The sequence below is a fragment of the Coregonus clupeaformis genome, chromosome 33, assembly GCF_020615455.1.
Source record: "Coregonus clupeaformis isolate EN_2021a chromosome 33, ASM2061545v1, whole genome shotgun sequence".
NCBI classification, from domain to species: Eukaryota; Metazoa; Chordata; class Actinopteri; order Salmoniformes; family Salmonidae; genus Coregonus; species Coregonus clupeaformis.
This window is the reverse complement of record NC_059224.1, coordinates 2403116-2421429: the sequence shown is the minus strand read 5'-3', so window position 1 is coordinate 2421429 and position 18314 is coordinate 2403116. Positions and strand designations below refer to the sequence as shown.

Below are 18314 nucleotides of genomic sequence, written 5' to 3'. Positions count from 1 at the left end.
TCACACACTACTCAGACACACACTACTCAGACACACACTACTACTCAGACACACACTACTCAGTCACACACTACTCAGTCACACACTACTCAGTCACACACTACTCAGTCACACACACTACTCAGTCACACACTACTCAGTCACACACTACTCAGTCACACACTACTCAGACACAACACTACTCAGTCACACACTACTCAGTCACACACTACTCAGTCACACACTACTCAGACACACACTACTCAGACACACACTACTCAGACACAACACTACTCAGACACACTACTCAGTCACACACTACTCAGACACACACTACTCAGTCACACACTACTCAGTCACACACTACTCAGTCACACACTACTCAGACACAACACTACTCAGTCACACACTACTCAGTCACACACTACTCAGTCACACACTACTCAGTCACAACACTACTCAGACACAACACTACTCAGTCACACACTACTCAGACACACACTACTCAGTCACACACACTACTCAGTCACACACTACTCAGTCACTACTCCAGTCACACACTACTCAGACACACACTACTCAGTACACACACACTACTCAGTCACACACTACTCAGACACACACTACTCAGACACACTACTCAGACACAACACTACTCAGACACACACTACTCAGTCACACACTACTCAGACACACACACTACTCAGTCACACACTACTCAGACACAACACTACTCAGTCACACACTACTCAGTCACACACTACTCAGACACACACTACTCAGTCACACACTACTCAGTCACACACTACAACACTACTCAGTCACACACACTACTCAGTCACACACTACTCAGACACACACTACTCAGTCACACACTACTCAGACACAACACTACTCAGTCACACACTACTCAGACACAACACTACTCAGTCACACACTACTCAGTCACACACTACTCAGTCACACACTACTCAGACACACACTACTCAGTCACACACTACTACAGACACTACTCAGTCACACACTACTCAGACACACACTACTCAGTCACAACACTACTCAGTCACAACACTACTCAGTCACAACACTACTCAGACACACACTACTCAGTCACACACCTCTCACCTATCTCAGACACAACACTACTCAGACACACACTACTCAGTCACTAACTACTCAGACACAACACTACTCAGACACAACACTACTCAGACACACACTACTCAGACACACACTACTCAGTCACACACTACTCAGTCACACACTACTCAGACACAACACTACTCAGACACAACACTACTCAGTCACACAGTACTCAGTCACACACTACTCAGACACAACACTACTCAGACACACACTACTCAGACACACACTACTCAGTCACACACTACTCAGACACAACACTACTCAGACACACACTACTCAGTCACACACTACTCAGACACACACTACTCAGTCACAACACTACTCAGTCACAACACTACTCAGACACACACTACTCAGTCACAGACTACTCAGACACACACTACTCAGACACACACTACTCAGACACAACACTACTCAGACACACACTACTCAGACACAACACTACTCAGCACACTACTCAGTCACACACTACTCAGACACACACTACTCAGTCACACACTACTCAGACACAACACTACTCAGTCACACACTACTCAGTCACAACACTACTCAGACACACACTACTCAGACACAACACTACTCAGACACACACTACTCAGTCACAACACTACTCAGACACACACTACTCAGTCACACACTACTCAGACACAACACTACTCAGACACACACTACTCAGACACAACACTACTCAGTCACAACACTACTCAGTCACACACTACTCTGTCACACACTACTCAGACACAACACTACTCAGACACACACTACTCAGACACAAACTACTCAGTCACACACTACTCAGTCACAAACACTACTCAGTCACACACTACTTAGTCACACACTACTCAGACACACACTACTCAGACACACACTACTCAGACACACACTACTCAGTCACACACTACTCAGTCACACACTACTCAGTCACACACTACTCAGTCACACACTACTCAGTCACACACACTACTCAGTCACACACACTACTCAGTCACACACTACTCAGTCACACACTACTCAGACACACACTACTCAGTCACACACTTACTCAGTCACACACTACAGAGTCACACACTACTCAGACACACACTACTCAGACACACACTACTACTCAGTCACACACTACTCAGACACACACTACTCAGACACAACACTACTCAGACACACACTACTCAGTCACACACTACTCAGACACACACTACTCAGTCACACACTACTCAGTCACACACTACTCAGACACAACACTACTCAGTCACAACACTACTCAGTCACAACACTACTCAGTAACACACTACTCAGTCACAACACTACTCAGTCACAACACTACTCAGTCACACACTACTCAGTCACACACTACTCAGACACACACTACTCAGACACACACTACTCAGTCACACACTACTCAGACACACACTACTCAGTCACACACTACTCAGACACAACACTACTCAGACACACACTACTCAGTCACAACACTACTCAGTCACACACTACTCAGACACAACACTACTCAGACACACACTACTCAGTCACAACACTACTCAGACACACACTACTCAGACACACACTACTCAGTCACACACTACTCAGACACAACACTACTCAGTCACACACACTACTCAGTCACACACTACTCAGTCACACACTACTCAGACACACACTACTCAGTCACAACACTACTCAGTCACACACACTACTCAGTCACACACTACTCAGTCACACACTACTCAGTCACACACTACTCAGTCACACACTACTCAGACACACACTACTCAGTCACAACACTACTCAGACACAACACTACTCAGACACACACTACTCAGTCACACACTACTCAGACACACACTACTCAGTCACACACTACTCAGACACACACTACTCAGACACAACACTACTCAGACACACACTACTCAGTCACACACTACTCAGACACACACTACTCAGTCACACACTACTCAGTCACACACACTACTCAGTCACACACACTACTCAGACACACACTACTCAGTCACACACTACTCAGTCACACACACTACTCAGTCACACACTACTCAGTCACACACTACTCAGTCACACACACTACTCAGTCACAACACTACTCAGACACACACTACTCAGTCACACACTACTCAGACACACACTACTCAGTCACACACTACTCAGACACAACACTACTCAGACACACACTACTCAGACACAACACTACTCAGTCACACACTACTCAGTCACACACTACTCAGACACACACTACTCAGTCACACACTACTCAGACACACACTACTCAGTCACAACACTACTCAGACACAACACTACTCAGACACACACTACTCAGTCACACACTACTCAGACACACACTACTCAGTCACACACTACTCAGACACAACACTACTCAGACACACACTACTCAGTCACACACTACTCAGACACACACTACTCAGACACAACACTACTCAGTCACACACTACTCAGTCACACACTACTCAGACACAACACTACTCAGTCACACACTACTCAGTCACACACTACTCAGACACAACACTACTCAGACACACACTACTCAGTCACACACTACTCAGTCACACACTACTCAGTCACACACTACTCAGTCACACACTACTCAGTCACACACTACTCAGACACACACTACTCAGACACAACACTACTCAGACACACACTACTCAGTCACACACTACTCAGTCACACACTACTCAGACACACACTACTCAGTCACAACACTACTCAGTCACACACACTACTCAGTCACACACTACTCAGTCACACACTACTCAGTCACACACACTACTCAGTCACAACACTACTCAGTCACACACTACTCAGACACACACTACTCAGTCACACACACTACTCAGTCACACACACTACTCAGTCACACACACTACTCAGTCACACACACTACTCAGTCACACACTACTCAGTCACACACTACTCAGACACACACTACTCAGTCACAACACTACTCAGTCACAACACTACTCAGTCACAACACTACTCAGTCACACACTACTCAGTCACACACTACTCACACACACTACTCAGTCACACACTACTCAGACACAACACTACTCAGACACACACTACTCAGCCACACACTACTCAGACACAACACTACTCAGACACAACACTACTCAGTCACACACTACTCAGTCACACACTACTCAGACACAACATTACTCAGACACACACTACTCAGTCACACACTACTCAGTCACACACTACTCAGTCACACACTACTCAGTCACACACTACTCAGACACAACACTACTCAGACACACACTACTCAGACACACACTACTCAGTCACACACTACTCAGTCACACACACTACTCAGTCACACACACTACTCAGTCACAACACTACTCAGTCACAACACTACTCAGACACACACTACTCAGACACAACACTACTCAGTCACACACACTACTCAGTCACACACACTACTCAGTCACACACACTACTCAGTCACACACTACTCAGACACACACTACTCAGTCACACACACTACTCAGTCACACACTACTCAGACACACACTACTCAGTCACAACACTACTCAGTCACACACTACTCAGACACACACTACTCAGACACAACACTACTCAGACACACACTACTCAGTCACACACTACTCAGTCACACACTACTCAGTCACACACTACTCAGTCACACACTACTCAGTCACACACTACTCAGTCACACACTACTCAGACACACACTACTCAGACACACACTACTATTCAGTCACACACTACAGAGTCACACACTACTCAGACACACACTACTACTCAGACACACACTACTCAGACACAACACTACTCAGACACACACTACTCAGTCACACACTACTCAGACACACACTACTCAGTCACACACTACTCAGTCACACACTACTCAGTCACACACTACTCAGACACAACACTACTCAGTCACAACACTACTCAGTCACAACACTACTCAGTAACACACTACTCAGTCACAACACTACTCAGACACACACTACTCAGTCACACACTACTCAGTCACACACTACTCAGACACACACTACTCAGTCACACACTACTCAGACACACACTACTCAGACACACACTACTCAGACACACACTACTCAGACACACACTACTCAGACACACACTACTCAGTCACAACACTACTCAGTCACACACTACTCAGACACAACACTACTCAGACACACACTACTCAGTCACAACACTACTCAGACACACACTACTCAGACACACACTACTCAGTCACACACTACTCAGTCACACACTACTCAGACACAACACTACTCAGTCACAACACTACTCAGTCACACACTACTCAGTCGCACACTACTCAGTCACACACTACTCAGTCACAACACTACTCAGTCACAACACTACTCAGTCACACACTACTCAGTCACACACTACTCAGACACACACTACTCAGTCACACACTACTCAGACACACACTACTCAGACACAACACTACTCAGACACACACTACTCAGACACACACTACTCAGACACACACTACTCAGTCACACACTACTCAGTCACAACACTACTCAGTCACACACTACTCAGACACACACTACTCAGTCACACACTACTCAGACACACACTACTCAGTCACAACACTACTCAGTCACACACTACTCAGTCACACACTACTCAGACACACACTACTCAGTCACAACACTACTCAGTCACAACACTACTCAGTCACAACACTACTCAGTCACACACTACTCAGTCACACACTACTCAGACAAACACTACTCAGTCACACACTACTCAGACACACACTACTCAGACACACACTACTCAGACACAACACTACTCAGACACACACTACTCAGTCACACACTACTCAGACACACACTACTCAGTCACACACACTACTCAGTCACAACACTACTCAGACACACACTACTCAGACACACACACTACTCAGTCACACACTACTCAGTCACACACACTACTCAGTCACACACTACTCAGACACACACTACTCAGTCACACACTACTCAGTCACACACTACTCAGACACAACACTACTCAGTCACAACACTACTCAGTCACACACTACTCAGACACAACACTACTCAGTCACACACTACTCAGACACACACTACTCAGTCACACACTACTCAGACACAACACTACTCAGTCACACACTACTCAGACACACACTACTCAGTCACAACACTACTCAGTCACAACACTACTCAGTCACAACACTACTCAGTCACACACTACTCAGTCACACACTACTCAGACACACACTACTCAGACACACACTACTCAGACACACACTACTCAGTCACACACTACTCAGACACAACACTACTCAGACACACACTACTCAGACACACACTACTCAGTCACAACACTACTCAGACACAACACTACTCAGACACACACTACTCAGACACAACACTACTCAGACACAACACTACTCAGACACAACACTACTCAGTCACACACTACTCAGTCACAACACTACTCAGACACACACTACTCAGACACACACTACTCAGTCACACACTACTCAGACACACACTACTCAGACACACACTACTCAGACACACACTACTCAGACACACACTACTCAGACACACACTACTCAGTCACACACTACTCAGTCACACACACACTACTCAGTCACAACACTACTCAGACACACACTACTCAGACACACACTACTCAGACACACACTACTCAGACACAACACTACTCAGTCACAACACTACTCAGTCACACACTACTCAGTCACACACTACTCAGTCACACACTACTCAGTCACAACACTACTCAGACACACACTACTCAGTCACACACACTACTCAGTCACACACTACTCAGTCACACACTACTCAGTCACACACTACTCAGACACACACTACTCAGACACAACACTACTCAGACACAACACTACTCAGACACACACTACTCAGACACACACTACTCAGACACACACTACTCAGACACACACTACTCAGACACACACTACTCAGACACACACTACTCAGACACAACACTACTCAGACACACACTACTCAGTCACAACACTACTCAGACACACACTACTCAGTCACACACTACTCAGACACACACTACTCAGACACATTCACTACTCAGTCACACACTACTCAGTCATACACACTACTCAGTCACACACTACTCAGTCACACACTACTCAGTCACACACTACTCAGACACACACTACTATTCAGTCACACACTACAGAGTCACACACTACTCAGACACACACTACTCAGACACACACTACTACTCAGTCACACACTACTCAGACACACACTACTCAGACACACACTACTCAGACACAACACTACTCAGACACACACTACTCAGTCACACACTACTCAGACACACACTACTCAGACACAACACTACTCAGACACACACTACTCAGTCACACACTACTCAGACACACACTACTCAGACACAACACTACTCAGTCACACACTACTCAGTCACACACTACTCAGACACACACTACTCAGACACACACTACTCAGTCACAACACTACTCAGTCACACACTACTCAGTCACACACTACTCAGACACACACTACTCAGACACACACTACTCAGTCACACACTACTCAGACACACACTACTCAGTCACACACTACTCAGTCACAACACTACTCAGTCACACACTACTCAGACACACACTACTCAGACACACACTACTCAGACACACACTACTCAGTCACACACTACTCAGACACAACACTACTCAGACACACACTACTCAGTCACACACTACTCAGTCACAACACTACTCAGTCACACACTACTCAGTCACACACTACTCAGACACACACTACTCAGTCACACACTACTCAGTCACACACTACTCAGTCACACACTACTCAGACACACACTACTCAGACACACACTACTCAGTCACAACACTACTCAGTCACACACTACTCAGTCACACACTACTCAGACACACACTACTCAGACACACACTACTCAGACACAACACTACTCAGACACACACTACTCAGTCACACACTACTCAGACACACACTACTCAGTCACACACTACTCAGTCACACACTACTCAGTCACACACTACTCAGACACACACTACTCAGACACACACTACTCAGACACACACTACTCAGTCACCCAACACTACTCAGTCACACACTACACAGACACACACTACTCAGACACACACTACTCAGTCACACACTACTCAGACACACACTACTACTCAGACACACACTACTCAGACACACACTACTCAGACACACACTACTCAGTCACAACACTACTCAGTCACACACTACTCAGTCACACACTACTCAGTCACACACTACTCAGTCACACACTACTCAGACACACACTTTCTGATCATTACAGAAGAGAGCAGATACATATAAAGACATGGTATCAGTCAATATCTCTCAGCTACGTCTCTCAGATACATATAAAGACATGGTATCAGTCAATATCTCTCAGCCTACGTCTCATTTCTCTGTGTGCTTGAAGCGTCTTTATGTCAATAATAATTGTCCAAGGGCCATGTACCCAATGGATGTTCTTTTGTTTTGCTAACAGAAGATTGTATAACATTGTTGAGTTGTAACATTATGTTATTTTATAAAGCGTTGTGGACTTGAATAAGATAGTGTATGTCCGTACCGATCTGTTCCAGAAGACAGGGTCCGGAGTACCAGGATGTCAGCTCCGGAACAGAACTCTTAGTGGTGAGGTTCTCTCCTGATAGGCCGCTGGTCGGGACGTAGAACACATCAGATTCCTGGGAGAGAACATAGAACATGCTATAAAACTACAGAACACTGTTATAGAACTCTTAGTGCTCGGGACGTAGAACACTGTTATAGAACCGTTAGTGGTCGGGACGTAGAACACTGTTATAGAACTGTTAGTGGTCGGGCAGAACACTGTTATAGAACTGTTAGTGGTCGGGACGTAGAACACTGTTATAGAACTCTTAGTGGTCGGGATGTAGAACACTGTTATAGAACTGTTAGTGGTCGGGACGTAGAACACTGTTATAGAACTGTTAGTGGTCGGGATGTAGAACACTGTTATAGAACTCTTAGTGGTCGGGACGTAGAACACTGTTATAGAACTCTTAGTGGTCGGGACGTAGAACACTGTTATAGAACTGTTAGTGGTCGGGACGTAGAACACTGTTATAGAACTGTTAGTGGTCGGGGACGTCAGAACACTGTTATAGAACTCTTATTGGTCGGGACGTAGAACACTGTTATAGAACTGTTAGTGGTCGGGACGTAGAACACTGTTATAGAACTGTTAGTGGTCGGGACGTAGAACACTGTTATAGAACTCTTAGTGGTCGGGACGTAGAACACTGTTATAGAACTGTTCAAACGAGGGCTCTAAAGTGTGGCCATTTTCATTGCATATGGTGGTAAACATTTGACTGAGAGACCTGCCATTTTGATTTGGGAGCAGCTAAAAAACATCTGATTATACCTTGGAAGGCCCTAACCTAAACCACAGGTGAAAGGTCAAAGGTGAATGACCCTAACCCCAGGATGACACCACTCACCTTGAAGCCAGCCTGTTTTAAGAACTGTCCAAGCTTTGAATCGTTCATGTTCCCAGTTCACCTGTTAGACACACACACACACACACGAAGAGTTACTATTTCCCCGCATGCCCATGACAGCGGGATGTAAAACCGTATGGTACAAGTACAGTACGCTATTGCCATAGTAACAGGTGTTGCCGTGGCGACACATGGTAGTCGTGGTAACTTTCTCACCTGGTCCACCTTTATTGATGGCGACAGCGAGCTGCGTGACGCCCCAGCGATCGCACCAGAAGGCCGTGCTCCCGTGTCTGGCCGCCCGCCTCGAGGGTCCGCCTCAAACTCCCCTCTGCTGGCGTCCACTACTAATACCGCAACGTCTGCCTGGGGACACACACACACACATATTATACACACACATTATACACCTTTACTGGAGTCCACTACTGACATGTCCTCCTGGGGACCACACACACACAGGTTATACACAAACCAGTTGTACACACTAGCAAACGTTATACACACACACAATTTGGAAGGGTCGGCTGAGGACACACTGGATTGACCTTTACTCTGTTAGCCCCGAGGCCCGATCTGACCTTTACTCTGTTAGCCCCGAGGCCCGATCTGACCTTTTACTCTGTTAGCCCCGAGGCCCGACTCTGACCTTTACTCTGTTAGCCCCGAGGCCCGATCTGACCTTTACTCTGTTAGCCGAGGCCCGATCTGACCTTTACTCTGTTAGCCCCGAGGCCCGATCTGACCTTTACTCTGTTAGCCCTTGAGGCCCGATCTGACCTTTACTCTGTTAGCCCCGAGGCCCGATCTGTATTAAAAGACCATAATGAGGACACATTCTGATCTGTATTAAAGGACATAATGAGGACACATTCTGATCTGTATTAAAGGACATATTCTGATCTGTATTAAAGGACACATTCTGATCTGTATTAAAGGACATAATGAGGACACATTCTGATCTGTATTAAAGGACATATTCTGATCTGTATTAAAGGACACATTCTGATCTGTATTAAAGGACATAATGAGGACACATTCTGATCTGTATTAAAGGACATATTCTGATCTGTATTAAAGGACATATTCTGATCTGTATTAAAGGACATATTCTGATCTGTATTAAAGGATATATTCTGATCTGTATTAAAGGACATAATGAGGACACATTCTGATCTGTATTAAAGGACATAATGAGGACACATTCTGATCTGTATTAAAGGACATAATGAGGACCTCACAGAGGGTGAGGTCAAAAACCTACACTCGATCCCTCCGATGTCAACAACTACAGACCAGTATCCCTTCTTTCTTTTCTCTCCAAAACTCTTGAGCGTGCTATCTCTAGCCAACTCTCCTGCTATCTCAGAATGACCTTCTTGATCCAAACCAGTCAGGTTTCAAGACTGGTCATTCAACTGAGACTGCTCTTCTCTGTGTCACGGAGGCTCTCCGCACTGCTAAAGCTAACTCTCTCTCCTCTTATCCTTCTAGACCTATCTGCTGCCTTTGATACTGTGAACCATCAGATCCTCCTCTCCACCCTCTCCGAGTTGGGCATCTCCGGCACTGCTCACTCTTGGATTGCGTCCTACCTGACAGGTCGCTCCTACCAGGTGGCGTGGCGAGAATCTGTCTCTGCACCACGTGCTCTCACCACTGGTGTCCCCCAGGGCTCAGTTCTAGGCCAACACCCGCTCCTCCGCACACTCCACTGGCTTCCAGTTGAGGCTTGCATCTACTACAAGACCATGGTGCTTGCCTACGGAGCTGTGCTAACCATGCTGAGAGTCCAGCCTAAAATGTTGTTTAATCTGTGTAACCATACTGAGTCCAGTCTAAAATGTAGTTTAATCTGTGTAACCATACTGAGTCCAGTCTAAAATGTAGTTTAGTCTGTGTAACCATACTGAGTCCAGTCTAAAATGTACTTTAGTCTGTGTAACCATACTGAGTCAAGTCTAAAATGTAGTTTAATCTGTGTAGCCATGCTGTATGGGGTGATCCAGGAGCCGTGTGTGTGTGTGTGTGTGTGTGTGTGTGTGTGTGTGTGTGTGTACCTTTAACCACCAGGTTGAGGAGAGGCTTGCCTCCTTGCCTCTTCTCCAGCCCTGCCCTGACATTGAGCTGTTACTTGGCCTTCCCTGGGGTGCGACCTGGCTCTTCCCCCCAGCCCCTTCAGAGGGGGTCTCCGGCTTTTTGGAAGGGGTGTTTGGGCAGGTCGTCATGGATACACCGTCAGGGTTACCTCCGCGATGCACGGAGCGGCTGGGGACCACCCCTGCTTCTCCTCTGCACTGGTTGGATAGGACATCATTTACTTGACTTTATCTCAAACAGAAGGCACGGTGTCGCAGTTACTACACCAGGACCCCTGTTTTACCATAGGACCCATTTTACCATAGAACCCCTGTTTTACCATAGGACCCATTTTACCATAGGACCCCTGTTTAACCATTGGACCCCTGTTTTACCATAGGACCACTGTTTAACCACATCAGGACCCCTGTTCTACATTTACATTTTAGTCATTTAGCAGCCGCTCTTATCCAGAGCGACTTACAGTTAGTGAGTGCATACATATTTTTTTTTCATACTGGCCCCCTGTGGGAATCGAACCCACAACCCCCTGGCATTGCAAGCGCCAACTGAGCTACACCAGGACCCCTGTTTTACCACAGGACCACTGTTTTACCACAGGACCACTGTTTTACCACAGGACCACTGTTTTACCACAGGACCACTGTTTTACCATACCAGGACCACTGTTTTACCATACCAGGACCACTGTTTTACCATACCAGGACCACTGTTTTACCATACCAGGACCACTGTTTTACCATACCAGGACCACTGTTTTACCATACCAGGACCACTGTTTTACCACAGGACCACTGTTTTACCATACCAGGACCACTGTTTTACCATACCAGGACCACTGTTTTACCATACCAGGACCACTGTTTTACCATACCAGGACCACTGTTTTACCACAGGACCACTGTTTTACCATACCAGGACCACTGTTTTACCACAGGACCACTGTTTTACCATACCAGGACCACTGTTTTACCATAGGACCACTGTTTTACCACAGGACCACTGTTTTACCACAGGACCACTGTTTTACCATACCAGGACCACTGTTTTACCATACCAGGACCACTGTTTAACCATACCAGGACCACAGTTTTACCACAGGACCACTGTTTTACCATACCAGGACCACTGTTTTACCATACCAGGATCACTGTTTTACCACAGGACCACTGTTTTACCATACCAGGACCCCTGTTTTACCACAGGACCACTGTTTTACCATACCAGGACCACTGTTTTACCACAGGACCACTGTTTTACCATACCAGGACCACTGTTTTACCATACCAGGATCACTGTTTTACCACAGGACCACTGTTTTACCATACCAGGACCCCCTGTTTTACCACAGGACCACTGTTTTACCATACCAGGACCACTGTTTTACCACAGGACCACTGTTTTACCATACCAGGACCACTGTTTTACCACAGGACCACTGTTTTACCATACCAGGACCACTGTTTCACCATAGGATCCCTGTTTTACCATAGGACCCGTTTTACCATAGGAATCGAACCAGTGACCTTTTAGGGTTACTGGCCCAACGCTCTTAACCACTAGGTTGCCTGCCACCCTCCATGACAGACTGACCAGGTGAATCCAGGTGAAAGCTATGATCCCTTATTGATGTCACTTGTTAAATCCACTTCAATCAGTGTAGATGAAGGGGAGGAGACAGGTTAAAGAAGGATTTTTAAGCCTTGAGACAATTGAGACATGGATTGTGTATGTGTGCCATTCAGAGGGTGATGGACAAGACAAAATATTTAAGTGCCTTTGAACGGGGTATGGTAGTAGGTGCCAGGCGCACCGGTTTGTGTCCAGAACTGCAACGCTGCTGGGTTTTTCACGCTCAACAGTTTCCCGTGTGTATCAAGAATGGTCCACTACCCAAAGGACATCCAGCCAACTTGATACAACTGTGGAAAGCATTGGAGTCAACATGGGCCAGCATCCCTGTGGAACGCATAACACCTTGTAGAGTCCTTGCCCCGACAAATTTAGGCTGTTCTGAGGGCTAAAGGTGGGGGGGGGTGATGTTTGGTATACTCACTGTAGTAGGAATATGATCTTATAGCATATCAATCAAGGACTAGGAGAGATCAGGGTCCTTCCATAGAATTAGGAATTAGAAAAACTAGATTGGACATTAACCTTCTTATGATGGGATAAAGGTCAGCCATTTTGGTCAGGGAGTTGTTCAACCATGGTTTGCTTTGACAAGTGCTGTGATAAGATAGTGTAAAATAATTAATTTGAAGAAAGTATCTGCACTGTAGGTTCGATAGCTAGCTTGCTAGCCAGCCAGTTTAGAGGAATGATTCCATCAATTATTCTAATGAACTGCCAATATGCCAACATTCCATTCAAACAATGCAGCCAATCCGACCATTAACTGGGCTGAAATCAGTTAATGGTCGGACTTAGACAAGTTGTAAACGCAACAACTGATACTGATATTGCTTCATATTAAAAACAATGCCATATTACCACAATGCCTATTCCACCCATGCTCTACCAAGGTTTTCCAGCAAACAGCTTTGACCTGCTACAGTAGCTATGTTGGTATTGTACTTCAAACTGTGTGTAGGCAGGTTGCTTAGGATTCGAACCTTCTCAAACAGCCTAATTCATACTCTTTGAAGAGGTGCTTCCATAATAATGGGATTTGTACCACATAGAAGGTAAGGTATTGGATTCTTCACACACCACAGTAAGACATTATACCTTTTAATGTTTTTATTTTATTTATTTTTTATCAAAGCAAGCTTTGTTTTTATACTTACAAGACCATCAGGCTTGATTGAGTTGTTTTGTCTTGTGGTAATGTGTACTTTTTTGGTCAGTAGCAGGTGTGTTGGACACAGTAGCTCAGATAGATAGAGCCTGTCTGCATTCCTGATTCCTCTAACTGTTAGCTTACCTGTGTAATATTGGCATAAGCTCAGAACCACTAGTGTTTCAAACATGGTCCTGTTTTATCAGTCGCTGCGCTGATCAATGGACAATTCATTACCTGTCAAAATAATATGTAGCTTAAAGTTATGTTTGTTTGTACTGTTCTTTTTGCAATAAAGATGGTAACGCAACAATAATACACATTTACAATAGGCCTACAGTGCATTCAGAAAGTATTCAGACCCCTTGATTTTTCCACATTTTGTTAAGTTACAGACTTATTCTAAAATTGATTAAATTGCTTATTTTCCCCTCATCAATCTACACACAATACCCCATAATGACAAAGCAAAAACAGGGTAAGACATTTTTGCAAATGTATTAAAAATAACAAACATAAATATTGCATTTACATAAGTATTCAGACCCTTTACTCAGTACTTTGTTGAAGTACCTTTGGCAGCGATTACAGCCTCAAGCCTTTTTGGGTATGACGCTACAAGCTTGGCACACCTGTATTTGGGGAGTTTCTCCCATTCTTCTCTGCAGATCCTCTCAAGCTCTGTCAGGTTGGATGGGGGAGCGTCGCTGCACAGCTATTTTTCAGGTCTCTCCAGAGATGTTTGATCGGTTTCAAGTCCGGGCTCTGGCTGGGCCACTCAAGGACATTCAGAGACTTGTCATTGTCCTGTTGGAAGGTGAACCTTCACCCCAGTCTGAGGTCCTGAGCGCTCTGGAGCAGGTTTTGATCAAGGATCTCTCTGTACTTTGCGCCATTCATCTTTCCCTCGATCCTGACTAGTCTCCCAGTCCCTGCCGCTGAAAAACATCCCCACAGCGTGATGCTGCCACCACCATGCTTCACCGTAGGGATGGTGCCAGGTATCCTCGAGACGTGAAGCTTGGCATTCAGGCCAAAGAGTTCAATCTTGGTTTCATCAGACCAGAGAATCTTGTTTCTCATGGTCTGAGAGTCTTTAGGTGCCTTTTGGCAAACTCTAGCGGGCTGTCATGTGCCTTTTTACTGAAGAGTGGCTTCCGTCTGGCCACTCTACCATTAAAGGCCTGATTTGTTGAGTGCTGTAGAGATGGTTGTCCTTCTGGAAGGTTCTCCCATATCCACAGAGGAACTCTAGAGCTCTGTCAGAGTGACCATTGGGTTCTTGGTCACCTCCCTGACCAAGGCCCTTCTCCCCCGGTTGCTCAGTTTGGCCGGGCGGCCAGCTCTAGGAAGAGTCTTGGTGGTTCCAAACTTCTTCCAGTTGAGAATGATGAAGGCCACTGTGTTCTTGGGGACCTTCACTGCTGCAGAAATGTTGTGGGACCCTTCCCCAGATCTGTGCCTCGACACAATCCTGTCTTCGGAGCTCTACGGACAATTCCTTCGACTTCATGGCTTGGTTTTTGCTCTGACATGCACTGTCAACTTTGGGACCTTTTATAGACAGGTGTGTGCCTTTCCAATTCATGTCCAATCAATTGAATTTACCCCAGGTGGACTCCAATCAAGTTGTAAAAACATCTCAAGGATGATCAATGGAAACAGGATGCACCTGAGCTCAATTGTGAGTCTCATAGCAAAGGGTCTGAATACTTATGTAAATAAGGTATTTCAGTTTTTTATTTTTAATACATTTGCAAACATTTCTAAAGACCTGTTTAAGCTTTGTCATTATGGTAGACTGATGAGGGAAAAAACAATAATTTAATACATTTTAGAATAAAGTTGTAACGTAACAAAATGTGGAAAAAGTCAAGGGCTCTGAATACTTTCCGAATGCACTGTTTATACACACACATATGCATACATCGGTATACATCATTCTAATAGCAGGACACTGTAAAGTCCATTATCCCTCTGAAGAGTCTGTACCCTATTTGAGAAGGTTTGATTGCTAAGCAACCTGCCTACTGCCACGTTCATTGAAGGACGGGACGGACCAAGGCGCAGCGTGATATACGTACATGTTTATTAACGTAATAAACACTCGACAAAACAATAAACGAAATGAAACGAAACGTGAAGTCCAAGGTAGCACACACAACATACCTTTCAAGGAACAAGATCCCACAACCCACTAGTGCCAATAGGCTGCCTAAGTATGATCCCCAATCAGAGACAACGAGCGACAGCTGCCTCTGATTGGGAACCACGCCGGCCAACATAGATCTATACATACTAGATCCTATAACATAGAACAAGCACAACAAGGAATATACAGTGGGGGAAAAAAGTATTTAGTCAGCCACCAATTGTGCAAGTTCTCCCACTTAAAAAGATGAGAGAGGCCTATAATTTTCATCATAGGTACACGTCAACTATGACAGACAAATTGAGGAAAAACAATCCAGAAAATCACATTGTAGGATTTTTAATGAATTTATTTGCAAAATCATGGTGGAAAATAAGTATTTGGTCACCTAAAAACAAGCAAGATTTCTGGCTCTCACAGACCTGTAACAACTTCTTTAAGAGGCTCCTCTGTCCTCCACTCGTTACCTGTATTAATGGCACCTGTTTGAACTTGTTATCAGTATAAAAGACACCTGTCCACAACCTCAAACAGTCACACTCCAAACTCCACTATGGCCAAGACCAAAGAGCTGTCAAAGGACACCAGAAACAAAATTGTAGACCTGCACCAGGCTGAGAAGACTGAATCTGCAATAGGTAAGTAGCTTGGTTTGAAGAAATCAACTGTGGGAGCAATTATTAGGAAATGGAAGACATACAAGACCACTGATAATCTCCTCGATCTGGGGCTCCACGCAAGATCTCACCCCATGGGGTCAAAATGATCACAAGAACGGTGAGCAAAAATCCCAGAACCACACGGGGGGGACCTAGTGAATGACCTGCAGAGAGCTGGGACCAAAGTAACAAAGCCTACCATCAGTAACACACTACGCCGCCAGGGACTCAAATCCTGCAGTGCCAGACGTGTCCCCCTGCTTAAGCTAGTACATGTCCAGGCCCGTCTGAAGTTTGCTAGAGTGCATTTGGATGATCCAGAAGAGGGATTGGGAGAATGTCATATGGTCAGATTAAACCAAAATAGAACATTTTGGTAAAAAACTCAACTCGTCGTGTTTGGAGGACAAAGAATGCTGAGTTGCATCCAAAGAACACTATACCTACTGTGAAGCATGGGGGTGGAAACATCATGCTTTGGGGCTGTTTTTCTGCAAAGGGACCAGGACGACTGATCCGTGTAAAGGAAAGAATGAATGGGGCAATGTATCGTGAGATTTTGAGTGAAAACCTCCTTCCGTCAGCAAGGGCATTGAAGATGAAACGTGGCTGGGTCTTTCAGCATGACAATGATCCCAAACACACCGCCCGGGCAACGAAGGAGTGGCTTCGTAAGAAGCATTTCAAGGTCCTGGAGTGGCCTAGCCAGTCTCCAGATCTCAACCCCATAGAAAATCTTTGGAGGGAGTTGAAAGTCCGTGTTGCCCAGCGACAGCCCCAAAACATCACTGCTCTAGAGGAGATCTGCATGGAGGAATGGGCCAAAATACCAGCAACAGTGTGTGAAAACCTTGTGAAGACTTACAGAAAACGCTTGACCTGTGTCATTGCTAACAAAGGGTATATAACAAAGTATTG

The 18314-nt window shown here is 45.3% G+C and overlaps 2 protein-coding genes across 3 annotated transcripts in view; both read right to left on the bottom strand.

Moving 5' to 3' along the window:
* The window catches only part of snx17 (sorting nexin 17), a 649426-nt gene that overhangs the window by 30022 nt on the left and 601090 nt on the right, over positions 1-18314 (bottom strand). The gene's annotated exons all lie outside the window — the stretch shown is intronic.
* LOC123481216 (HBS1-like protein) lies at positions 8812-11874 on the bottom strand. 2 transcript variants are annotated; one of them, XM_045210115.1, is made up of 4 exons: positions 11764-11874; positions 9920-10069; positions 9704-9764; positions 8812-8923 (listed from the first exon to the last, which is right to left on the bottom strand). In XM_045210115.1, exons 1-4 carry the CDS (start codon positions 11824-11826, stop codon positions 8916-8918), a joined length of 282 nt encoding a protein of 93 aa, XP_045066050.1. In that variant the 5' UTR covers positions 11827-11874; the 3' UTR covers positions 8812-8915. The 2 variants fall into 2 exon arrangements, with proteins under 2 accessions (XP_045066050.1, XP_045066049.1); XM_045210114.1 differs by having other exon boundaries at positions 8828-8894.

Coding starts and splice junctions, on each gene's coding strand:
- LOC123481216 (XM_045210114.1), bottom strand. CDS start 11,826: ATGTCAGGGCAGGGCTGGAGAAGAGGCAAGGAGGCAAGCCTCTCCTCA. Junction 10,070..11,763: donor CCTCAACCTGGTGGTTAAAG/GTACACACACAC, acceptor GTGTGTCCCCAG/GCAGACGTTGCGGTATTAGT. Junction 9,765..9,919: donor CATCAATAAAGGTGGACCAG/GTGAGAAAGTTA, acceptor TGTGTCTAACAG/GTGAACTGGGAACATGAACG.